The sequence below is a fragment of the Belonocnema kinseyi genome, chromosome 6 (assembly GCF_010883055.1).
Source record: "Belonocnema kinseyi isolate 2016_QV_RU_SX_M_011 chromosome 6, B_treatae_v1, whole genome shotgun sequence".
NCBI lineage: Eukaryota > Metazoa > Arthropoda > Insecta > Hymenoptera > Cynipidae > Belonocnema > Belonocnema kinseyi.
This window is the reverse complement of record NC_046662.1, coordinates 72023386-72050165: the sequence shown is the minus strand read 5'-3', so window position 1 is coordinate 72050165 and position 26780 is coordinate 72023386. Positions and strand designations below refer to the sequence as shown.

At 26.5% G+C, this 26780-nt stretch overlaps 1 protein-coding gene across 1 annotated transcript in view; it reads right to left on the bottom strand.

The window, feature by feature from the left end:
• Positions 1–591: 591 nt before the first annotated feature.
• LOC117175115 (zinc finger protein 236-like) overlaps positions 592–26780 on the bottom strand; it is an 82567-nt gene continuing 56378 nt past the window's right edge. Inside the window, exons 10-25 of the mRNA XM_033364685.1 lie at positions 25026–25168; positions 22776–22968; positions 21485–21557; positions 21258–21393; positions 18167–18306; positions 17734–18087; positions 16194–16428; positions 15846–16092; positions 15662–15774; positions 12930–13175; positions 12531–12841; positions 9597–9840; positions 9394–9506; positions 9072–9312; positions 6475–6757; positions 592–2153 (exon numbers count right to left, since the gene is read on the bottom strand). Of these exons, the coding sequence (XP_033220576.1) occupies positions 1075–2153; positions 6475–6757; positions 9072–9312; positions 9394–9506; positions 9597–9840; positions 12531–12841; positions 12930–13175; positions 15662–15774; positions 15846–16092; positions 16194–16428; positions 17734–18087; positions 18167–18306; positions 21258–21393; positions 21485–21557; positions 22776–22968; positions 25026–25168 (4151 nt within the window). The 3' untranslated portion in view covers positions 592–1074. The remainder of the gene's footprint in view (positions 2154–6474; positions 6758–9071; positions 9313–9393; positions 9507–9596; positions 9841–12530; positions 12842–12929; positions 13176–15661; positions 15775–15845; positions 16093–16193; positions 16429–17733; positions 18088–18166; positions 18307–21257; positions 21394–21484; positions 21558–22775; positions 22969–25025; positions 25169–26780) is intronic.

Below are 26780 nucleotides of genomic sequence, written 5' to 3'. Positions count from 1 at the left end.
AATCGTAATGCAATTTTTTCAAATGTTCGAAAATGTTTTCAAACCTTTTAAAAGCTTTGTGGAATTGTAAAATATTTGAAATCTGGTATACAGACCTTTTTATATCTTTGCAATCTGAGAAATCTTTCAAAAATGTTCAAAATTCTTTTAAATATTTTTAAATCTTAGACATATTTTGAAACCTTTTGAAATATTTAATAAGGTTTTATAATCTGGTGTACACTCAAAAACCGAGTATTGAAAACCTTGAAAAAATCCGTTATATGGCCGTGGCCGATTCTAATTCTGGAACTGAATTAACATCGAAGTTTTCCACCAATAATTTTTATAATTTGTAACTTGAATATCACAATATTAAAGTCTGTTAATTCCAATTCATAAAATAATTGGTTAAAGTCTACATAAAATTCCTAGAAATTTTATTATTTATTCTGAAATAAGTGAAAGATAAATTATATCTTGACACATCAAAAAACTTTTCAATAACCAGATTTCTTTTAAACGAAATGTTTCTTTTTTAAAAGGCTAAAAGATTTAAATTACTTTCCGCACTTCAATAAAATAACTGTTCTAAAAGAGAAAAAAATCAAGGAAACTTCCAGGTTTTCAAGATTTAAACAAAAATTAAAGGAGAATTCCAGGTTTTCAAGGTCGCTGAACGCCCTGTTAAAAATACTTTAAAAAAAAAATAGCTCCTACCAAAAATTGACCTTATTATAAAGAATCACCCACATAATTCTGAGTATATCGGTTTTAGTCGAAACAAGTTCCGTTCCGACAGGCACGGCTATCTCTAAACATCTGAATTAAAAAATAATCTGTCACTTTTACCAATCGTCTTAATCGTTTTCAACGATTTATATACATTTGTTTAACGATTGCGAAATGCAGGGAGTTCAGTCGATCACAATTGCATATCGTACAGGAATCACTGACTGAATGCTGCACTCAATATATTAATTACTTAAATCTACATTTGTAAGGAGAGCCTAAATTTAAAAAGTTAAATTTTCTCACCACTAGCTAAACTACCTAATTCTCAATTTCTCAGTCAAAAAACTCTCAACATTTCAATTACTTCAAAAGCTCGACAAGCGAGATATCGTCAAGGCCCAAAATTCTGTTATCGACTGTGCCCTCCTGCACAAATTTCGGTGGCTGCTGCTCTCCCTTCCACAATTTCTTCCCCTCGAGCGACTCCTGTTTATGAACTCGCTTGAGATGCGTCTGCAAATTGCCCTTCTGCGAAAACGAGTAAGTGCAGAAGGGACAATTGTGAGGCCGATCTCCCGTGTGGTGCTTTTGGTGCATTATGAGAGTATTCTTCTGGGCGAAGGCTTTGTCGCAACGCTCACATTTAAACGGCCGCTCGCCAGTGTGGATCCTCTTGTGTCTTGCGACCTGACAAGGTTTCGTAAAGACCTTGCCGCAAATGTCACACTCTCGCCTTGGCGGTCCACCCTTCGAATTTCGAAACCCAGTCGAATTCGGAATACTGGAATTCAAGACGTTGGGATTTGCCATATTAGGATTAGTAATACTGGAATTAAAAACCGTTCCATTGTCCTCGACTTGTAAAACTGCGGTGCAGTTCAAGAACCCTGATTGTTCCAAATCAATGGAATGCGGCTCCTGAGTGATGATCACATTCTCCGAGTCGGCGGACGCAAGAAAATCGCCCTGGGATGTCTCCAATTGCAAATTGGCTAATCCGGGAAGAACAGAGTCCGGGAATGTCACGAATCCGTCAGGTTGGATTGTCATGAGACCGTTGGCAAGTAGAAAATGCAAATTGGCTACGAGCTGATTGCTCTCGCTAACAGAGAGGACAGAGTTGTTGTTTAAAACGGTTCCATCTGGATTGAAGGTGATTTGATCGGTGAGAGCGGAGGCGTCAATGGTAACTGTGTCTACATTCGAGAATTCGGTTTCCTCCGCTGAAGGTTCTTCAACTCGGTTGGTTTCGGTGGCGACTGACTCAATCGCGTTCTCCACATCCGCGACGACACTTGCGATTGCTGCGATTTTTCTCTGCTTCGTTTTCCGGGGCTTGTTCTCTTTCTGCTCTCTCACGTGAGACAAGAGGTGCACTTTTCGATGACCTGAGGTGCGGAATCGCATGTCACAAACTGGACATCTGAAGGGTTTCGAACCTGAAAAAGAAACGATTCAGAGGTCAAATTTGTTCTATTTTTTAACGATGACATGTTATATTTATAAAGTACCAAGAGGTTGATCACTCTTGAAATCTGATGAACAAGCCTTCATGAAAGCATTTTAAATCTTTGTGAAATACTCAAAAATCTTTGTAACATCTTTCAAATCTTTCTTAGGGATATTATAAATCTTTGGTATCTTCTCAAATTTTTAAAAATCATTTTAAATAATTTAAATCTTTGAAAATATTTCTGAAATCTTTGAAATTTTTGTGAAATCTTCTAAATCTTGCTTTACAAATATTAATCTTCAAGAAATCTTTGTGAAATCTTTAAAAATATTTGTGAAATCTTTCAAATCTTACTGCCAAATTTTAAAACTGTTTAAAAACTTTTGCAATCTTGAAATCTAAAGATATTTGAAATCTTTGTAAACTCATTTAATCTTTGTAAAAACATTTTAAATCTTCCTGAAATCTTTGAAATAATCATGAAATCTTTTAAATCTTCATGAAAATTATAAATCTGTGTGAGTCAATTAAAAGGATTTTCAAATATTTTTGAAATCATTTAAATCTTTTACAATCTTTGTTAAATTTTTAAAATGTTTTAAAATATTTGTGAAGTTTTTTCAATCTTTGATATAATATGAAATATGTTTAAAGCATTTAAAATCTTTGTGAAATCATTTAAATCTTTTTAAATCTTGCTGAAGTCTTTTAAATGTTAAATATGTGACATTTATTATTAAATTTAAATTAAATTTAAATTAAGTTAGCAGGCATTTAAAATCTTCGAAATTTTTGTGAGATTATTTCAAAATTTTAAGATCTTTATGAAATCTTTACAATATTTGTAATGCCATTTAAATCATGCTGCCAAATTTTAAGTCTCTTCAGAAACTATTGCATTTTGAAATCTTAAAATATTTGAAACCTTTGTGAAATATGTTTAAATCTTTTGAAATTTTTGAAAGTTTTATTCTTTGAAATCATTGCAATATAATTTAAACCTTTGTGAAATATTGAAAAATCTTTGTGAACTCAATTAGATCTTTGTAAAACCTTTTCGAATCTTCCTGAAATTTTTGACATAATCAAGAAATTTTTTAAATCTTGATGAAAAATTATAAATCCATGTGATACATTTAAAAATATTATCAAATATTTTTGAAATCATTTAAATCTTTTTCAATCTTTATGAAATCTTTTAAATATTTCTGAAATTCTTGAAATGTTTGTGAATTCTTCTAAATCTTGCTTTACAAATTTTAATCTTTGAGAAATCGTTGTGAAATCATTTAAATCTTTTGAAATCTTCTAAAACATTAAAAATCTTCCACATTTTTGTCAGACAGTTTCAAAGTTTTAAAATCTTTATGAAATCTTGCTGAAATCTTTAAAAATATTTGTGAAATCGTTCAAATCTTACTGCCAAATTTTAAATCTGTTTAAAAACATTTGCAATATTGAAATCTCTAAATATTTGAAACCTTTCTGAACTCATTTAATCTTTGTAAAAACTTTTTAAATCTACCTGAAATCTTTGAAATAATCATGACATTTTTTTAATCTCGATGAAAAATTATAAATCTGTGTTATACAATATATTTTCAAATAATTTTTTAAATCATTTAAATCTTTGTGAAATCATTAAAATATTTTTAAACTTCTGTAAAGTCTTTTAAATCTTTCTGAGATATTATCGAAATCTTTGATATTTTAAGAAATATTTTTAAATCATTTAAAACCATTCCGATCTTTTAAATAATTGAAAATCTTTGTCTAATCATTTAAATATTTTTAAATCTTGCTGAAGTCTTTTAAATGTTAATATTTGACATTTATTATTAAATTTAAATTAAATTAAGTTGGTAAGCATTTAAAATCTTCGAAATTTTTGTGAGATTATTTCAAAGTTCAAAGATCTTTATGAAATATTTACAATATTTGTGATATTTAAATCATGCTGCCAAATTTTAAATCTCTTTAAAAACTATTGCAATCTTGAAATCTTAAAATATTTGAAACCTTTGTGAAATATGTTTAAATCTTTTGAAATTTGCATTATATTTTCATCTTTAAATCTTTGTTAAATCTTAGAAATCATTGCAATATCATTTAAACCTATGTGAAATATTCAAAAATCTTTGTGAAATTTTTCAAATCTTTTGAAATCTTTGTAAAATATTCCAAAATCTTTTTAATCTTTCCGGGGTATTTGCGAAATCTTTGATATCATCTGAAATATTTTTAAATTATTACAATCTTTTAATGAATTAAAATGTTTTGTGCAATCATTTAAATCTTTGTGAAACTTTTTGAAATATTTTGAAAACTTCGAAAACATTTGAAATCATTAGAAATATTTTCATCATTTAGAAATTTGAAACCTTTGTGAACTCATTTAAATTTTTGTAAAAACTTTTTAAATCTTCCGGAAATCTTTGAAATAATCATGAAATCTTTTAAATCTTGATGAAAAATAATAAATCTGTGTGATACATTTTAAAATATTTTCAAATATTTTTGAAATCATTTTAATCATTTACAATTTTTGTGAAATCTTCCAAATGTTTCCTGAAATCTTTAAACATTTGATGAAATCATTTAAATCCTGCTGAAAATTATAAATCTTGCTGAAATTAAAAAAATTTATTCATACCTTTGAGACATCTTATCTCTTGAAATATTTTGTAATCTTTGTAAATCTTTATAAAATATTTGAAATACTTGTGCGCTCTTCGAAATCTTTAAACTCTTTTCAAACCTTTTAAATATTTGTGAAATCTTTTAAAATTACTGAAAAATGTTTAATCTTTGTGAAATCTTTTTAAATATTTATTACATCTGTTGATTCTTGCTAAAATCTTTCCGAGATATTTTCGAAAATTTTTAAATCTTCAAAAATATTTAGAGAAATTTTAAACTTATTAATAAATATTTGAAGTATTCATTATAATAGAAAAATAGAAATCTTAATGAAATTTTTAAATCTTTTAAATTTTTGAAATCTTGAAATATGGTGTGCACTCAATAGTCGAGTGGTCAACCCATTGTAAAGTAAACAAATTTTTGGATTGGGAATTTAATTATTTTGGTGGGAAATTCAACTATTTAGTTACAAACGAACATTTTTTTGTTGAAAAATCATATTTTTCTTTTGAAAATACAAGAGAAATCTTTCTTGGTTAAAAATAGAACTGTTTGGTTGAAAATTCTTCTGTTTTTGTTGAAGATTTAATTAATTTGTTGAAAACTCGTCTTTTTTATTTTAAAATTAATTTTTTAACTGAAAAATTAACTATTACAGTTGAAGATTCATGACTTTGGTTGAAAATTTTTTTATTTTGTTGAAAATTCGTCTTTTTTGGTTGAAATCAACTATTTTTCTTATTAAAATTAGATCGTTTTTCTTTAAATTTAATTTCTTACATTTTTCTTTAACAATTCATATTTTTCGGTTAAAAATTTTAAGTACTTGGATAAAAGTGGAACTATTTTGTCAAAAATGCATTTTTTTATTCAAGATTCATTTCATGCATTGCTTCATTCTGTTCGGTGCAAATTTTAACTTATTAGTTAAAAAATCAATTTTTGAACTGAAATGTAACCTATTCCATTTTTGACTGGAAATTGATCTTTTTTAATTGAAAATTCAACTACTTGGTTGAAAATTAATATATATTTTGTTAAAAATTCGTCTTTTGTGGTAGAAAAAAATATTCCCGGATGAAAATTCTTCTTTGTAGGTTAAAAATTACATTATTTTGTTTAAAATGTAACTATTTTATTGAAAATTCACCTATAATGTTTAAAACTCATCTTATATGGTTGAAAATTCCTCTTTTCTGTTAGGAAAGTCATATTTCTTGATTGATAATTCATCTTCTTTGGTTTGACATGCAATTTTTTATTCAAAATTCAACTTCTTCGAAAACTTGGTCTTTTTGCTTGAAAATTGAATTATTTGGTCTAAAATGAAACTGTTTTTGATTGAAGTTTAATCTTTTTTGTTTGAAAATTCGACCATTAGGTTGAAAATTGATCTTTGTATGTTGAAAATTTAACTATTTGGTTAAAAATTCAACTGTTTTGTTGAAAATTTATCTCTTGGTAGAAAATTAATCTTCTTTAGTTGAAAATTCAACTATTTTGTTGAAAATGTAATCAACTTCGACTTGAAATCGTAGGAATTGAAAGCGTGTCATATTGTGTTCAATATGATACCTACATTCATTTTATTTAAAAGATTTTCACCTGTTTTGAGATAATTTTGGGCTGTAAAGTCTAAATGAATTTTTTCAAGAATCGCTTACCTGTGTGCAACCTCATGTGCACCTTCAAACTTCCCTTTGTCGCAAAGAAACTGTTGCAAACGTGACAACTGAAAGTTTTCTTCCCACTGTGAACTTGCATGTGACAATCGAGTGTGCATTTGACTGCGAAACTCTTGCTGCAAAATTGGCACTGGTAAGGCCTTTCACCCGTGTGAGTTCGAATGTGCCTTGTGAGATCACTAGGTTTCCGGAAGGTCTTAGGGCAAAATTTGCATTTATTCTTCTCTGGTTTCTTTTCTTCCTTGCCCACCATACTCTGAAGCTAATCAAAGATAAGTGTACGAAGTTTATTTAAATGTGAAGTAATAACAGGTCTCACAATTCCAATGGGATAAAATATAGGGACCAAAGGATACTTTTTCTCAGGCTCATAGTGTCCTTTTTGCGTGCTCAAAGGGTAAAAAATTCAAGATCAATTTATAAGATTTCAGAACAATTCAAATTAAATTCAATCGAATTGCAAGCAATTGAAAAATTGAAAAAATTCCAGTGATTTCCATATAATTGAAATGAAATGAGAGTGATTTAAAATAAAAGAGAAGAATTAAAGGAAATTTATCAAAATTCAAGGTGAATTAAAAAGAAATGAAATGAATCACAAAAATTCAAGGGAATTCAAAGAATTTGATGAAATGCCGAAAAATTGAAAGCGTGGGTAATAGACTTCAGGGTCAATTACATTTAAATTTTTTTTAATTTATAAGAGTTCAAGTAAATTAAAAAAGTTCAAGAGAATTCAGGGTGAATTCTAACAAAATTTGTAATCTCTTGAAATCATTGAAACCCTACTAATTTATAGCAAAAGAAGTGACTAATTACCACAAAGTAATTCAAGTTAAATTCAAAAGAATTCAAATTAATTGGAACAATTTTAATAATAGACAAAAATTCGATCGATTACAATAAATTTTTCAGTGAATTTAGAGAAATTTAAAGGAAATTAGAAGATTTAAATGAAATTCACAAAAAATCAAGCCTAATTTAAAAAGCAATCAAGTGAATAGAAAACAATTTAAAAATATGAAAAAATAATTTAATTCTGTAGAATTCAGTGAATTTAGAAGAATTCAAAAGAATTTAGGATAAATCAATAAGAATTCAGGGCGAATTCCAAATGAATTGCAAAAAATATTTTTAAATGTCTTCAGATCTTTGAAACTCTACGAAATCCCTCAAAGCTTGTGAAAAATTCCATGAAATACATTAAAATGTTAAAAATCATTAAAATGATTAAAACCCTTGTAAATCCCTTGAAAATTTTTAAATCTCTTAAAAATAAATACCTTGGAATATTTTTAAATGCCCTAAAATATTACAGTCTTTGAAATGCCTTCGAACTACTTAAATAAATAAAAAATGTCTGGGAACATTTTTGAAATACCTAAAATATTTCGAATCCTTTTAAATCTTTTGAAAGCCCTTGAAAAGCCTGGGAATCGTTTACAATATCCTCAAGTATTTAAAATCCTTTTAAACCCCATTAAATTACTGAAAACAAATAAAAATGTCTTTCCAATCTTTTAAAATAACTTAAAACATTTAAAATCCTTTAAGCTTCTTTGACAATTTTGAAAATTCTTGAAAATACCAAGGAATTTGGAAAAATAAAATACTTTAAAATATTTCAAATTCTTTTATCATTTTATCAATTGATCCTCAGAATCAATTGCATAAAAACGTTAAAAATGTTTTAAAAATTCATTGAATTAATTAGAATTGAGGGAATTTAGAAGAATTTAGGTGAATTAAAAAATTATAGAGAATTCATAAAATTTAAGAGAATTAATCAAATTCAAGAGAATTCCAAAGAATTTTAAGATGAATTAATAAGAATCGAGGGTGAATTGCAAATCTCTTCAAATCTTTAAATCCCTACAAAATACCTCAATTCTCGGGAATAAATTCTTTAAAATCCACTAAAATGTTATAAAATCCCGTGAAATTCTATGATGGCATTTTTCAAAATCCTTAAAGATGTATTAAAATACATTGCGAGTTTTAAAATTCTTTAAAATAATTGAAATCCTCGGAATCTTATAAAATAACATGAAACCTTGTAAAATATTTAAAAACCTTGTACATCCTATAAAATGGTTCTATATCTTCCGAAATTCTAGAACAATTTTTATCTCAAAATATTTCAATCACTTCATTTTAATGAAATTAATTAAAACAATTCTTTGAATTATTATTTAATTTCCTAAAATACTTCAAATTAAAAGCTCCTGAAACCCCTTGGAAGTTTTAGAAATACATTAAAATCGTGATATTTTAATCTAAAAAAGTCACTAATGTGATATTTTCATCTAAAAAAAATCACTAATGTGATATTTTTATCTAGAAAAGTCGCTAATATGATATTTTCATCTAAAAAAGTGATTAATAGTGACTGTGTGGCAGCCCCTATTATTTTTTACAAATACTTCTTACAGAAATTCTCTGTTTTTTCCTATTTTTTTTCAAAGTGCCCGACTCAAGTAGGGTACCCATAGAGCCCAAATCTTGAAAATAAGGTAGTTTAAGGACCGGTCTGTGGGGCCTGTAATAATATCAATAAAAATCATTTAAATAAATACCTTAAGTCTTTCCATAATTTCTGCAGAGTCCAACAAAATTTGTTCCGATATCTTCGCGTCTGTATTCGATGGATTTTTATCATCAGAAACCTCCTGAAATTTGATCTCTACAGGAAGCGATTCTTTTTCTGAACTATCGGCTTCCGCGACACCAGCAAATAATTCATTGTGTCCTCGAAGGTGAACTTCCATTTGTACTTTATTCGGTAATACTTTGTCGCATATGATACATCTATATTGTCTGGAAATGATAAATATTTTACTTTTTGTCTCGAGGATTTGGAATTGTGTGAATTAAAGTTGTAAATTTTGGAGAACTCACTGCCTGGCGGCGTGCATTTTCAAGTGTCTACTCAATCCACCATTAGTGCAGAATTTCAGTGAACATTCCATGCATTCAAACTCCTTCTCGCCCTGATGAGTCCTCAAATGTTCCTAAAAAGTATTATAATATTTATTATTAATTACCAAGATACATAAAATGCTTCTCATATTAGATTAATTATTCTTTTACTAGAATATTACCTTCAATTCGGAAGCTGTGAAACCGTTTTTCCTGCACATGTGACACTGGAGCAAAGGATTCGATTCGATTGAATTCTGGTCGGGTTCAGAAGTTTTCGTTGGTGAATTAATATGCAGCAGAGCAGTAGATCCGATTGAATTAATTTTAGCGGATTGCGTTACTTTTGTGGCTGAAGCGATGTGTTCCTCGACATGATATATCAAATCCAATTCTTTTTCGAATAGTTTGTTACATATTGTGCATCTAAAAAAAAAATTTTTTTAATGTAAAACAAAATGTCCAGCTGGCCGGGAAACTGTGTTAGTCCAGAATCAGTGAGAGGATTATCGGATGGCTTCATGTGTCGATGATTGCCTAAGTTTTTTTAATATTAATTATACGAGAGATAAATTTTTTCTGTTGAAGAATTTGAAAGCTATTAGTATTTTCTATAAAATAAGGCAGGATGAAGACATTTTGTCAATTAATGAGGAAGAGATTGCAAAAATAGTGCAATTTAAAATGTTTTCTGAAAATTTAAATAAAATCGAATATAATAAACATTTTACAAAGTTGCTACAAAAAAGTGAGAAAATTTTGCAGTAATCTCACCTTTAGAATAATAATAACCAAAATTAAATTAATATTTATATGTTAAATGAATTAGCAAAAAATACTTCGACTGATTATTAAATTATATTTTCTTTAAATTAAACAAAAACATTCAAATTTTCACACTTCAAATAATTTCAATAACATTGAGCCTATCTTAGATTAAATATGTTAACTTCCATGTAATTAACATTAAAAGAAATTAAGCAATCAATGATAAGCAGGTGGTGCCATTCAATTTTCTTGAATTTTTTTATTCTCCTTAAATTCTTTTAAATTCCTTTGAATTCTTTTGAACTTAATATGTCCATATTGAAGTCCATCGAATTCAATGGATCTTTTTGTATTACATTTTTTTTTAATTCACCAATGACGACTTTTAAATTCACCTTGAATTCTCATGGATTTTATCAGAATCTCATCCAGTCATTTATCTAAATTTAAAGGATTCTTTTTGAATGTTTGCCATTTTGTTCTATTCACTTGAATTATTTGAAATTGATTTTGATTTTATATGAACTTAATAATAAATCTTTAACTTTTATTTTATTTTATTCAAAATCTCTGTTTATTTTTTAAATTCACGTTGAATTTTTATGAATTTCGTTGAATTTTTCTCATTTCTCTTGAATTTCTCTAAATCCACTCAAATTTGATTTAATTCGCTTTTTTAATTATTTTCAAAAAGTACTTAAGTTTCACTCCCATTTTACTTAATTCGAAGAAAATTTTTGGATTAAAATTTTGTTTTCAATTATATTTTTTATCAATTTACTTGAATTTATTAAAAATTTACATGAATTTTGTACATTAGTTTCTCCAAATTATTTTCATATCCCATAAATTCCTCAACATTCGCTCAAATTTTAGTTAATTCATCATTTATTATTTAATTTATTCTGAATTCATTAAAATTCACGTGGAATTCTTATAAATTTCATTGAATTCAGAAGCCACTCTTGGTCACTTTTTCGGGGAAAAAAAGAGTTTATTTTTCAACCAAGTAAATTTATTTCTAACCTAAAATATGAATTTTGAACTAAAATTATGAATATTTAACTGGAAAATTTGAATTTTTAACCAAAACGAAGAATTTTTAAACAATGAGATTAATATTCAAAGTTAAAAATCATGTTCTACTAATAAAATCCGATTTTATATCAAAAAATAAGTTGTTTTTTTAACGAAATACGTGACTTTTCAACGAAATAAATGAATTTTCAATTAAAAAAGACAATTTTACATCCAAATTGTTCGATTTTGAACTAAAAAAGGTACATTTTGAACTAAAAGAGGAACGGTTAAATTTTTAGTTGAAAAAAATAAACTTTCAACCAAACTGATAAATTTTCAACTCAAATGATGAATCTCCAACTAAAATAGTTAAATTTTATACCTACCAAAAAGATAAAAAATAGACGAATTTTCTGCAAATTACATGAGTTTTCAAAAAAATATTTTTATTTTTAAATAAAAAATATTAATTATTAACCAAATAGTTTAATTTTCATTTTAAAAAATTATAAGACGACCAAAAATAAAACAGTTTAAGTTTTCCGTTAGAAATATAATTCTTAACCAAAAAAAAAATCGAATTTTCTGAAAAATATTTAATTTTCTACTAGACTAGTAAAATCATTAGTTAAAAAAATTGATTTTATGCAAAGTAGTTAAATTTTTAAAAAGAGTTGAATTTTTAATTAAAATGATTAATCTTAAAAAAAAATTAATTTTTAACAAAAAAGTTCGACTTTTAACTGCAGATAGTTGAATTCTCAAAAAAGGGTAAATTTTCAACGAAAAATCTAAACAAAAATTATATTATAATTCAGAAATATTTCCTCTCTAGAAATACTATTTCTACTCTAAAAACTACTTGAAGAACTTTCTTTTTCTAAAATTACGAAGAATACACTTTTAAACTTTGACGAATTTTCACTTGGAACTGGGATTTTTTAAGCTCCTGTCCTCTGAATCTCAGTTTTAATTCTTTAAACAAATTCCCGTTCCGTCTCAAAAATTCCCTATTCCAAGTAAAATTATATTTCTGTACCCAACTCCCTCCGTGTCCTAAAATAAAAACTGTAATTATTTTCAATCATATGCCCCGCAACTGTAGATAAAGTCACTTCTCTCAATTGACAAAAATTATTGAAATAATGAAAACTTGAATTTTGTTACGATCAGAAGTATATTCCCGAATTTTTATTTAAATTCGGTCGGGGAAAAAACAGGAATTTCAAATTGCCTGATCATTAGACACCATGGTAAAGATTAAGAATTAAAATTTCAAAGCAGCTAAACTAGAAACTATTCCAACTTTAAATTACAAATTCACTCACGATATGCTGACATTCACCTCCTCCACTTTGGAATCATTTTCAAGAATCTGAACTTCAGTCGCGTTAGTTGTATCAGCCTTGGCAATAATTTTCGAATACTTTTTGCAAGCTTGAACCGGCCTCAAAAGTTCGGGACGTGTTTGCATTGGACTAACAACCATTAAATGCTTGAGTGGTTTCTGAGTAATTTCTACAGATCCAGTTGTCGCTGGAATAGACAAATGTTGCTTTTCTTGCACAGAACTGGGCAAAATATTTGCCATGCTAGTCGTCTTGCCCGATTCGATTCCAACATCCATGTCTCCGTTTGTCTACAGGAAAATTTAATAAGCCATATTTGTATTTTCGGAGAATATTTTTATGGAAGGCAGATTTTGAGATAATTTTTTTTTTTTTTACCTGTAAGGAAATCTGACCCATGCCGAATGGTTCAAATTGTGGTGTGAATATATGAGTATTTTCGTTATTTCTAACAGGTTCTAAGGCCTTATCACTATCATAAATAATATTGAGGACGGTCTGATTTCTCGAGTCGAGAGAAGAATTTGTTTCAGTTTGTTTTGATACTGGGTTTCCTAATTCGAGATTCATTCCAATATTAAAGAGCTGCTGGTTTAAGGTTTCTTCTATTTCGCGGATACTCTCCTGAAAAAAATATTATTATAATTTTTAACTTTAGCAGGGCTCGGGCTCACTGCAGCGAACAAAAATAGTGGCAATAGTAAGATAGATTTTTTTAAATAGTAAATAAATTTCAATTAAGAAAATTAAATCAAGTTATATAGGTATAAAAAATATATAAAGTAATAAACAATATATTCTTGTTTCTAGTGTAAAATCAGGAATTTTAAAATTATATTTGCAGAAATGAAATTAATGGTTAAATCCGTTTAATTTTGTTTGAAACTTACAACGCACACCAATATTATATGGATATAATTTTGCATTCTATGCAGGTAATTTTAATTTCTACAAGATTTTCTTGTTTGAATTCTAAACTTAATTTATAGAAGTTGTTCCCAGGTTTTTTCGAAGGTAATTTAAAAAATTCAAAACCTTACGCTGACATTCCATTGAGGAAAATATAAGACTTTTTAAGGAAGAGAAAATATTATAGAAGAAAAATAATCGCATGAAATGAATAAATGTAAACTTTCATTTTAAATATTTATAAAGATAAAGAAACCCTTTGAAAATTAATTCCTACTTTACTAATAAACAAAATTAATCAATTTATTCCAAACATGATAAAGTTAAATTCAAAGTGCTTTTAAACCTCGTAAGAATTTCTGTTGAAATATTAACTATTACATTTACTTTCTTAAAAAATATTTTTTTTTAAATTCACAACTTTAGTTGAAAATTCGTTTTTTTATTGTTAAAAATTAATTTGTTAATTTAAATATGAAGTATTTTGTTGAAAATGCAGCTAATTGCTTATAAATTAACTTTATTTTCTGAAAATTCATATTCTTAAAATCTTTTTTTTTTCGTTTTGTTTGAAAATCCACAACTTTAGTTGAAAATTATTTTTTTTTTGTTAAACATGAATGCTTTAATTTAAAGATGAAATATTTTGTTGAAAATTCAGCTGATTGCTTTTAAATTAACTTTGTTTGCTGAAAATTCATATTCTTAAAATATTTTTTTTTTGTTTTGTTTTGTTTGCAAATCCACAACTTTAGTTGAAAATTAGTTTTTGTGTTGTTAAAAAAGAATTTTTTAATTTAAAGATGAAGTATTTTGTTAAAAATTCAGCTGATTGCTTATAAATTAACTTTGTTTGCTGAAAATCCAACTGTTTTATACGAAGTTTTTCTTTTTGGTTTGGCAATTCCAAATATTTGTATAAAATTCCACTATTTGGTACAAAATTAAACTGTTTTGTAGAAAATTCGTTTTTGAAAAATTAAAATTAATTCTCCTCAAACAAAATTTAACATTTTCAGTTAGAAATCGACCTTTTTAATTTAAAAATTCTACTGTTTGCCTACCATTTTTAGAAACTAACAAAATATACGCTAAAAATTTAATTAAAAAAAATTTTAATTAAATCATTTTGTTGAAAATTTATATTTTCTGGTAGAAAATTATTCTTATCGGTTAAAAATTCATCCATTTGGTAGAACATGTATCTTTTTTGTTGACAATACATCTTTTTGTTAGAAAATTAATTTTTTGTTAAAAATTCAATTTTATAGTTGGAAATTAATCTACATTAATTAAAGAATTCAAGTATTTCGTTGAAAATTCTTTTCTTTTAATTATTTTCTACTGTTATAATTTTAAAATTTAAATATTTTTTGGTTTAAATATCAACTATGACAATTCAAATGTTTAATGAAAAAACTTGTCTTTAGCTTGACAATTTGACCTTTTTTGGTTTAAAAATTCAACTATTTACTCAAAATTTTTCAGAACCAAACAAAATATAAACGAAAAATTAATCAAACAACATTTGTACAAACGTAATATACATTGTTCAAAATTATTTAGTTGAAAACTTATGTAATTTGTTGGAAATTCATATTATTTATCAGAAAATTTCAAATATTTGGTTAAAAACTTATCTATTTTTTTTTAAATTGATTTATTATTTTGTTGAAAATTCGTCTTTTCTAGCAGAAAATTAATCTTCTTTAAAATTCATCTATTTGGTAGAACATGTATGCTTTTTCTTGACAATTTATCTTTTTTGGTGGAAAATTAATTTTTTGTTTAAAAATTCAATTCTATGATTGGGAATTAATCTGTTTTAGTTAAAGAATTAAAGTATTTAGTTAAAAATTCGTCTCTTTAGGTTATATTCCACTGTTTTTAATTTTTAATTAAAGTGAATTTTAATTTAAATATCAAGTATTACATTTTTTAGTGGAAATTAGTATGTTTAGGTAGAAAATTGAACTTTTTCGTAAAGAATTCGTCTGTTTGGTATTGGAAATTATTTTTTTACTGATAATTCAACTATTCCATTTTTCCTTTAAAAAAATATCTTTTCTAGTTTAAAAATATTAAGTAAGTAAAGAAATAGTGACATTTGCAGAAGTATGAAAATGTTTGTAAAGGAACATTGAAGAAATAGTAATAAATTAAAACTTATCTTTCCAGTTTAAAGAAGCTATAAAACTTACCGCACTAAGTGTGTGTTCTCCAGCATAATTTGGTAGAGTAATCGTCCCCGTTTCATCAGCATGTAATGTTTGTGTAGTTCCTAGATTCACACTGCTAACATGCAGGACATTTTCTGAAAACAAAGTCAGATTTGAAATCGAACTAAACTAGTTTTCTTTTCAATTGTTGATATCAGATACTTACCATGGACGATATTGTTCGCGACAGAAAGTGGAATGTGGATTTTGTCTTTATCCTGCACCGCAATGGGCTCATACTGACCAGAAAAGTTATCTGTAAAATCAACAGGCTGAGTCTGAAATGGCACTGTAATTTCATCCCCTAAAGCGAAAGTTTCAGGTACCGAATCTTCCTTTTTATACTCTGGAATCTCTTTCGGATTGTCCACAATCATGACAACTTTCGACTGCATTTTTTGCTTTTCCACTTGCTAGAGAAAAAAGAAACCATGCTTTCAAAATTCAAACAAAACAAAAAAAGACCCTCCATCATGCGTAAAGTTGATTGGTTTCCCGAAATTTTTTCACCCACCTGTAGAGCCAATTCTGCCTTGTGGATTTTCATATGTTTTTTACAGTTTACAGAAGTTTTGAAGGTTTTATGGCAGTAGGGGCACATGAAAGGCCTTTTATTGCTGTGTGTAATTAGGTGTCTCTTCATGCTACTATGAGTTGTAAATTTTGCATTGCAGACAGAACAACTGTGCGGTCTCGCATCCTCGTGAGTGTGCAAATGCGACTTCAAAACGCTGTTCGAAGTGAATCTCCTGCGTTGAATTAAAAGCAAAAGTTTAGTAATTAACTCTAAATGCTTTGGCAATTCTAATTAAAATGTTATCTCTATCGAAAAATCTAAACAGAATGGCCACAAAACTTCATTTTCGAAATTCTAGGAATTTTCCCTGATTTTCCCCTGACTCATTTTTTATTTTCCCTGACCATTATTATTTGAAGAGGAAAGTTTCACTTAAAAAAATTAACCAAAAATTACTCATTTCTAACCCAAAAAGTTATTAAAAGTGACTAATGTGAATTAATAATATGACTAATATTCTTTTCATTCAAAAAAATTCGATGAAATGTACAAGAATTCCAGATGAATTATATGGAATGCAGGATAAATTTATAAGCCTTCAAAACAATTCAAGTTAAATTGAAATTTATTAAAATGAGTTTAAAATACCCTAAAATATTTCGAAATTATTCAAGAAAATTCAGAAATAAGCATAGACCTAAATTCAATAGTGGTTAATCCACGGATTAATTCATTAAAAGAAAAGTGACTTAAGTGATTTTTTAATTTTAAAAAGTGACTAGTGACTTTATATTAAAAATGACAAAACTCTGATATTTGCAATTTTTGTTTTCTTCAAAATTCCAGATTTTTCTCTGGCTTTCCCTAACCAACAATATTATTCCCAATAGTATTCATGAATTTACCACCTTAATATAAGTCTCTTGTCTACTAAATTATGCGTTCGTCGTTGACCAAAAACATCGTAAGGATTTCCGTCAATTAAGATGTAGTTTTTTATTTAAAAAAGCCTCTACAATTTTTATGAGGTTTTTCTATTATATGTTTTTCGTTACATTTTTATTTTATTTTGTGTCACACGTCATTATCATTTTAAAAAATTGACATGAACTATTGACAGATATTTGACTCCAAAATTAATATTCTTGGTATTTTACAAGAAAAAGCACAGATTCTTTGAAAAAGGCACGCAGTGGTAGCCGAAACGTCAGAAAGACAGAATTTTTATTAACGAATTTTCGAATAATTTTGTTTTATTCTTTTAATTATTGAAGACCGTAAGACCTACAAAAAACAAATCTTACTCTTATTTATATTAACGGACGAAGAAAGGATTGATTTGATTATTATCAAATCTACTCACTAATATTATTCCCTGACAGCTAATGGACCAAAATTCAATTTCAAAGCTTGAAAAATACATAGATGAAAAATAAATCATGCACAATGCTGGCATCCGAGCATTTAAGCAATCAGTTTAAAAATAAGGGAGCCTGCTTCTTTCTAAAAAAAAAGTATTATGAGATAAAGAATGTACCTGTCACATTTCGGACACTTGTAAGGCTTTTCTCCAGTGTGTCTTCGATGGTGTTGTTTCAAGTGACTCGTTTTTCTAAAGGCAGCACTGCACATCGTACATTTGTGGGGCCTCGCTGTATCTCCACTTTCGTAGACTTGCTGCTTTTTTGATTTTACTTGAGCTACGCTAATTTTATTCCCGGCATCACTGATAAGCAACGGTTCCTTTAAAATGATCTGGGGAACAAGACTTTCCACCTCTGGAGATATTTTCGTTTTCGGCTTTGAGTGACACTTGATGTGATTTTTTAACAAGGAACTTCCACTGAAACACTTCTTACAAATGCTGCACATAAAGGCCCTCGTATGCAACCTAACAAAAAAAATCTAATTAAAATCGATGATCCTTCGATTTCCAGGATCAAATATTTATTTCAAATTATAATTATTACCTGGCGTGAGCTGTAAGACTACTCCGAGTTGAAAATACATGTTCGCACGATCCGCATGGAAATTTCTTGGTGACAGAATGCGTGCGTTCATGGCCCACCATTGTTGATTTTAAGGCAAAAGTGCGACTGCAGTACGAACACTAAAGGAAAAAGAAAAAATAATTGACAGAATCTCGATAAACACTATTTAAAAGTCTAATTTAAATCTCATTTTAAATATTCAAAATTCTGTAATTAGATTAAAAACTCCCGGACGCACTGTGGTCAAAAATCGGAAAAAGGTGGTCAAAATTAAAAAAAAATTTACCTTTGGCTTTTTACTTACAGACAAGTCTCAGTAGTATATGTGCAATTTATTGCCACATTAAACAACAATAAGATATTTTTTATTCCGTGATTGAGTCTGAAAGTGAGCGTTTTACGAGTAATATTTCACGCATTTGAAACAAGTGAAAAACAACTACGTAAAAAACGCATAACTTGTGAAATAATGAACAAATTTTTGTTTTCCAAAACGGAATCGCCTCTGAAAAGTATGTACTTCAATATTATTTAATTGGTAATCATGATTTCATTGCTTGTAATCAGCCTCCTGTCACCGAGAGTTGAAAATGGCCAATGTGTTGAAAACGGCCATGCGGCGGCGCTAGTAGTGACTTTGTTCTAGTTGTTTTGACTGTTATATGTCTATTGTAATGTAGAGTCGTTACAAACTCTTAAAAATGTATTAAGAAAACGGTTCATTTATATAATTATTGTGAAAATGACACAGTGGATTTTTCTAATAGTGTTTTTCCGTTGTTTTTTTAAATCGAATCATAGTTAAGGTTTTATTTTAAAAGAATAATTTCAAGTTTTAAAGATTTTAAAATGTGTGTTAAAAGAATATGGAAGGCTCTGAGACCATTTTTTTTTAATTTTTCAAGATTTACAAATCTTGTAGGTAAACTGAATTTTGTCAGGGCGTGAACAAGAGTTCTCAAAATGCATAGGGAAATTTTTAGTGATTATTTTCCAAGGAATTTTGAAGAAAAAATCGAAAAAAAGATCACAAAACATTTTGAATTATTTTCTAAAAATTTTAAAAAGTGTGAAAGATTTTAAAGGACAATTTTGCATTTTTGCCATATCACATAATTTTCAAGATAATTTAAGTAAGTTTAAGAGATATTAAAAAGTTTTGAAGTGGCAATTTTTACAATTTTGCAGAATAAATAAATGCAGCAAAAATATCAATAATTTTTAGACATTATAAGGTTTAGAAGGTCTGATAAGATTAAAAAAAAGACTGTTTCTCATATTCTTGTGAAAATTTTAAATCATTTTTTTATTTTAAAAAATGAACTATAAGAGAAAATTGAAAAAAGGTGTTTAAAAATAACAAACTATTTCCTCTAATTTGTAAAAACAGTTTAGAAGATTTTAAAGCAAAATGATCAATTTGGTAAGATTGCAAAATAAAAATCGAACAAAAATCGGGTAATCGCAAGAAATATTTATTAGATTTAAAAATAATTTCAAAAGTTTTCAAGAGAATAAACAAATTTTCTTAAAATTACTGGAGAAAAATAGAAGATAGTAAGGTAATTTTCTTCAATTTGGAATGATATTTGAAAATCTTGAGAAAAATTCGTGTCAGTTGAAAATATTTTCAGGAATTTAAGACGTTTTAAATAGATTACAAATATTTGAAAACTCGGAAACATCTTTTAAAAAGACTGGAATTTTTCATAATATTTTGTAAAATTTAATTTCAACAGGGATTTATTATAGCACTTTTAAAAATAATTTTCCATTCATTTGAGCGTTGCCAAAGATAAAAAAAATATTCTTTAATGGTCTTTCCTTAAGACTGACATACAAATGTTAAAATATTGTAGCTTCGTTACAAATTCTAATTGATTAAAAAAATATCACATTTAAGAGTTGGTTATTTCATTGTAGAAAACAATATTTAAGGATTTATCATATTCCTTGTTTTTCATATTAGCAACAACAAAAAATTTCCGAATTATAAAATATACGAATTGTTAAATTCCAATAAATATTTATATTGCTGAAATTTATAATTATGGGAAATAATTAATAAATCATTAATGAATGATTAATTAAATTGTTTGCCTTCTTTATAATTATATTAATAGCTCATAAATTAATAATCAATTAACTACGTTCAGCCGTTCTAAATATTGAGAATTGAAATATTTGTGTGAACTTAATAATTTGTTGATTTTTTTGGCATTTTTTTCATTCATTTGTGTATTCGTTACTTATTTTTAAATTATTTTTTATAAGTTCTGAATATACATGCAAAATTGTTTGTTTGAATTATGTCAATTATGCCGTTTTTTTCTACAATAAACAAAATAATACGTAAGTACATAAGTCTCATTTACTATCTGACTCAACGCTATTAAGAAAAAAATGATTTTAAAGGGGTTTTTATATTTATTTTGTAATTTTTATGCATTTTCCTATGGTACTGCATGGTTCTGTAGAAAAAAGTTACTACTAGCGCCGCCGCACGGACGTTTTCAACTCTCGTGACACATTTTTTGCATTGGGCAATACAGTGGAAGCACCCCCCCCCCCTGCTTGTAATGTACAAGATCATGTAAAGTCGATTGAAATCGTCTCGTAAAAAAACAAGAAGTAATATAATTTGATGAATATAAAAAAATTTCTACTGAGTTCAACGGAGATATTTAGTTTAAGATAATGATTAGGTTTTAGTTCTATTACGTATCAAAAACCCAGCTGCGGATAGCTGCGGATTTGAGTTCAGTTTCAAATTTTATTTCAAGTTGCATAAAAGTACATAACCTGAAAAAATGAAAACTTCAAGCCCCTGTATATTGAAAACCGGTTTGATGAAATATTATATGTAAATTAAAGCTATAATTCATCCAAGTTTCAATCCGATACAAAAATATCATGGTTTACTTTTTTCTTTATTTTCGACATCGGATTCGTAATCAGCGAACTCAAAAAACCCCTTATGCCACCTTTTTCAGATTTTTGACCACTGTGGGACGTTAAAAATTGTAATAATATCATTCAAAAATCATTAAAAATCTCATATTAAGCTTACCCTAAATGGTTTTTCTTGCGTGTGAATTCGTAAATGTCTTATGAGATCCGATGGCTTTTTAAACTCTTTCTGGCAAAAGGTGCAAGTAAACCATAACATGTCGCCAACATGCCGCTGTTTGATTGTCACATATTTTCTATAAAAAAAAAACATAAAAAACATGAATTAAAATAGTTTTTTAAGTCTATATTTCTCATTATTATATTTAATCAGACTGAGAAAACTACCTGGCATCGCCATCTGAATTTCGGTCTAATAATGTGACCATCATTGTTCGTCCCTTAGACTTTTTAGCCTCTTCTGAAAATTAAACTTCAGTTTAAAAAAGCCTTATATAAACAGAAGGAGAAATGGGGTTTAAATTGGATCGAGCTTTAAACATTAACATAATCAGGGTTGCTACAAAATCCCAATTTCGAAATTCCCTGACTTTTTTTAAAAGGAAGATTAATGTTTAGCTAAAAAATTATTTTGAACAAAGGAAACGAATTTTGAACAAAATAGTTCAATTTTGATTCAAAGAGATGAGTTTTTAACCAAAAAGTTTAATTTTCCACCAGAAACTACTACTCAAATAATTTCATTTTAACTTAAAAAATATATAAATAGTTAAATTTTCAGCAAAATAGTTAACCTTTAACTAAATAAATAAATCTTCAAACAAAACAATTAATTTTCAATAAAAAAAGGAATTTTCGAGAAATCAGTTCAGAGAAATCAGAGAGAGAGAGAAAACGAATTTCAAGAAAAAAGTGGAATTCTCAACCAAAACACAGTCATTTTTCATCAAACAAGACTAAATTTCTCTTAAGAAAAACTTTGAAATCAATAAATAAACCAATTCCATACAAAATATTGGTTAATAAAGCTAAAAAGACGAACTTCCTACAAAACAATTCAAGTTTTCAATCCGAAAATATAAATTTTCTACCTTAATATTTTAATTTTCAACCTAACAAAATACAATTTTTAAAGCAAATGAATGAATTTTCAATAAAATGTATCAATTTTCAAACAAAATGGAATAGTTACAATTTGAGTTTAAAAATAAAATAGTTAAAGTTCGAAAAAAATATATTTTAAACCAAAAGGATTAATTTTCTACCCAAAACGAGAATTTTACAAGAAAAGAAATGAACTTTTAACTAAAAGGATGAAACTTTAACAACAAGAAATTTCAATTGAAACGATACATTTTTAAGCCAAAATGCAATAGTTATATTTTCAGTTGAAAAATTAATTTCAAACCATAAAAACGAATTTTCAACAAAATAAATCAATTTTCAACAAAACAAAAAAAATGAAATTGCAACAACTTTAATTAATCGAAAATTTCCTAATTCTTTCGGGTTTTTCCTCACATTTCCTGACTTTCCCAAGACAGTTTTATATTTCCTGATTTTCCATAATTCCCTGATCTGCAGCAACCCTATTTATTAAAAAATTAGTGAATCGACAGAAGAAGTTTTCGACTCCTTGAATTATGAAATGGAAGCAAATGAAATTTTAAATAAATACCAGCATCTTTTTCTTTGCTTGGCAATCCGCTATTTTGCAAAGCCTGTTGCAAAATATCATTAGTATCCTTTTCAGTTGAATCCGCGTGATTTTTAACCTCAGATTCAAGAGAAGCAAGCTGTGACATAACATTTTCCACAGTTGCCTGCATATCTGCGTCTGACGTCGAACTATCACATTTTGGATTTTCTTCCTGCAATAGAAATAATTGGACATTGCTATCAATTTAAAAATAACTTAATGCCTTAGACCGTATTATTAAAAATTCCGTATTTTATAAAATTATAAAGAATATAAAATACATATTGTAAATTATTATTCGATTTGGAACGTCAAAATATAATAACTACTAAAAATCAGTAAAAATAATGCACGTACTTCTTTTGATTATCTAACAATATAATTAAAGGATGTGCTTCAATTTAAAGTTGTCTCAAACATAATTAATAATAATAATAAATTAAAAAATACATTAAAATAAATACATCGGCTTTCATACAATTTTAATTTAATTTTAACTTTCAATAATCTAAAACTTTCATTCAAATATAAGATTTTATCCCAGTAAGAATTAGAAGCGAAGAAAAAATTTGATACGCATCAGCTTGCATAATTTTTTAATTATAACTTACGTGAAAGATTAATAATTCAAAGTTACATAAATATAGAATTGTAAGTTATTCAATTTTCAAGCTTTATATTTTAAAGGCATGCAATTTTCAAAGTTTTTTTTAATAGCTCAATTTTGAAGATTTGCAATTGAAAATTCTTCAATTTTTAAAATGGAAGTTTTTTAAAATTGAAGAACTCAATTGATTCATTAATTTGTAATATATATGTAGTTCACAATGACGTAATTTTCACTTTTTTTAAAATCTTCAGTTCAATTTTGAAGATTAAAAATAGAATATTCTTCAGTTTTTAATATTTTAAAATTTTATGATGAGTGATTTTGAAGATCAAAAATCAATAGCCTTCAATTCCAAAATTTCTGCATTGAAAAAATTGCAAATGTGAAATTATCAAGATTAGAGAATTTTTAATGATAAAAATGAAGACTTACATCATTTTTAATATATGTTTTCAAAATTAAAAACTCTTCAAGTTTAAAAATTTAAAATGCGAAATTTTAATAGTGATTTTCGAAGGTAAATAGTAAATTTCAGCTTTTTTAATTTGTGAAACTTAAAGCTTGCATAATTTTTAATTATAAACTTTCACAACTAAAAACTCTTAAATTTTAAATATGAATAAATAAAAGTTCTTAAATTTGTATGATTTTGAAAATAAAAATTCAAGAGTTTCAATTATAAATATTCAAAATTGATGAAATTTCAAATATAAATCATCAAGATAACGCCATTTTTAATTGTAAGATATAAAAAATGGCATAATTTTACATTGTAATTTTTCAAAATTACATACTCTTTAGTTTTAAATTATTGTAAAAACTACACCATAAAAAATTTTTATTCTAAATTGTCAAAAATAAAAACTCTTCAATTTTGAAGATCTACAATGTAAAATTCTGCCATTTTAAAACTTTACGATTGAAAATTCTTATATTATGAAAATATAGAATTATAAATTAAAAATGTTTATGAATAAAAATTCTAAAATTGTAATATTTTTCAAATTAAAAATTAATAAAGTCTTCGATTTTTATGGTTTTGAAAATCAAAAGTAAATTTTTCAATTCGAAATCCTTCAAATTTAAGAAATTTCAATTATAAATGATTAAAGTTACAGAATTTTTAATCTTTCAAAATAAAAAAATCTTCTATTTTAAACATTTAATAATCGAAATTCTACAATTGGAAAGAGTTACAATTGAAAATTGTTGAATATTAAAAATAAAGAATTGCAAATAATCCAATTTTTAAAATTTATATTTTAAAAGTATATCTTTTTGAACGTTTTTTTTAATAATTAAATTTGAAGGATTTACAATCAAAATTACTTAGGTTTCACGATTTGTAATTCAAAATTCTCCAATTTTCATGGGTTTCAACTAAAAAATTTAATTTTAGAGAAGTATAAATAAAACTTCTTAAACTTTGATGATTTTGAATATTTTGCAACTCAAAAGTCAAATTTTCAATTCAATATCTTACAAATTAAAGACATTTCGCATGTAAGGCATCGAAATTAAAATTTTTTAATCGATTTCCCGGGGTTTCCAGCTCAAACAATATTTCCTATATCCAGGTAAAAATAAATGATTAAATAGAATTTTTGCATAAATTCTACCTCAATGGGAAGTGCGTGTCTTCTTTTCAAATGTGCATTCAAACTGCCTAGTTTTTTGAAGGCACAGCAGCAATAAGTGCATGCATATATCTGACCCTCATCCGGTAGATTATGCACCCTGTGGATGTGGGCGTTTAGGTTTCCTGGAAAGAAAAACAAACTTTAATTGCGGAAGGAAGAAGACTAGTAAATTTGGGCGGAACGTACAAAAACTTGGAAATAAAGTATCTGACTAATCTAAAGACTGGATGTATTTCTTTCCTACATATTATTTAAATTTTTTATTTTTAAGAGCTTTCAAATTTTACAAAGACATGGAACTTTAGAATTCAATCTTCTCAATTTTAAAGTTTTTTGATTTTCCAGGTAGTTTAAAATTTACTAAATGAAATGAAATTAATCAAAATTTAAAGAATTAACATATTTAAATTTAACTAATTTAATTTAAATTTAAATTTAACTCATTTATTATTTCTTCAGTCTAGGGTGGTCAACCAATTAGTTCAATTTACAAAACAAAAAAAAATGATAATATTAAATAATAAACAGTTAAGTTAGACCAGAAAGAACATTAAAAAAATAATAAATCACCTTTCAACCAAATAGTTGAATTTTCAACTAACAAAAGACCAATTTCAACAACAAATGGAATAGTTACATTTTCAGTTTAAGAAATTAATTAATTTTAAAAAACAAAACTACAAAATTTTGAACAAATATTTACATTTTAAACGTAAAAGATGATATTTTGTTAATAAAAAATCTGTTAAATTCAACCAAAAATTATGATTTTTTAACCATAAAGATGAATTATTAAACAAAGAAGACGAATTTTCAATCAAAATAAAAAATAAAAAAAGTCTTATATGAAATTTTAATCAAATAATTAAATTTTACACTAAAAAGATCAGTGTGCAAACAAAATGGAATGGTTAAAAATTAATTTTTAACCAAAAAACAAAACAATTTTCAACAAAATAGTTGAATTTTTTTACTAAAATATGTTCAATTTAAAATTTAAAAAAAGTAGAATTCAACCAAAAATATGGTATCCAATAAAATAGATAAATCCTTAACGAAAACAGATTCATTTTTTTCATCCAAAAATACGACTTTTTAATAAAACAGTAAGAAATATAATTATGGAAACAAATTTGTTTCCTGCTTCAAAGAACAACAATGAGTAATCTAGTTATTAATCATACAAATACCCTTAGAATTCGTAATAAAAACTTCTTTTAAAAAACTAAAGGCAGCAATAACAAATAACAAGGTACATAAAAGTATATATTTTACATGTTTTAGGACGTTTACAAGAAATCAATTGTTTACAGAGGCATTTTGGTTCAAAAATGAATTATTTTTTAAAAACACGTACTTCTTGGTTGAAAATTCAACTGTCTGGTTAAAAATTAATCAGTTTCAGTTAAAAGTCAACTTTTTTATTAAGATTTCAATTGTTATATAAAAAATTGGTATTTTCGAGTCAAAAATTCAAAATTTGATAGAACATTTAAATATTTGGGTGAAACTTCACGTATTTTGTCGAAAATTCTTTTTCGTTTTTGTTTATTGAAAATTGATGTATTTTGTTCAAAAATCGTCTCTTTGGGAGAAATTCGATTTTTTTTGTTAAAAATGAAGTACCTTAGTTAAAAACTCGTTTTTTGTTGTTTAAAGTTAGTGCTTTCACTTAAAATTAAATTATTTTGTTGAAAATTCAACTATTCGGTTAAAAACTACCTTTTTTGTTTA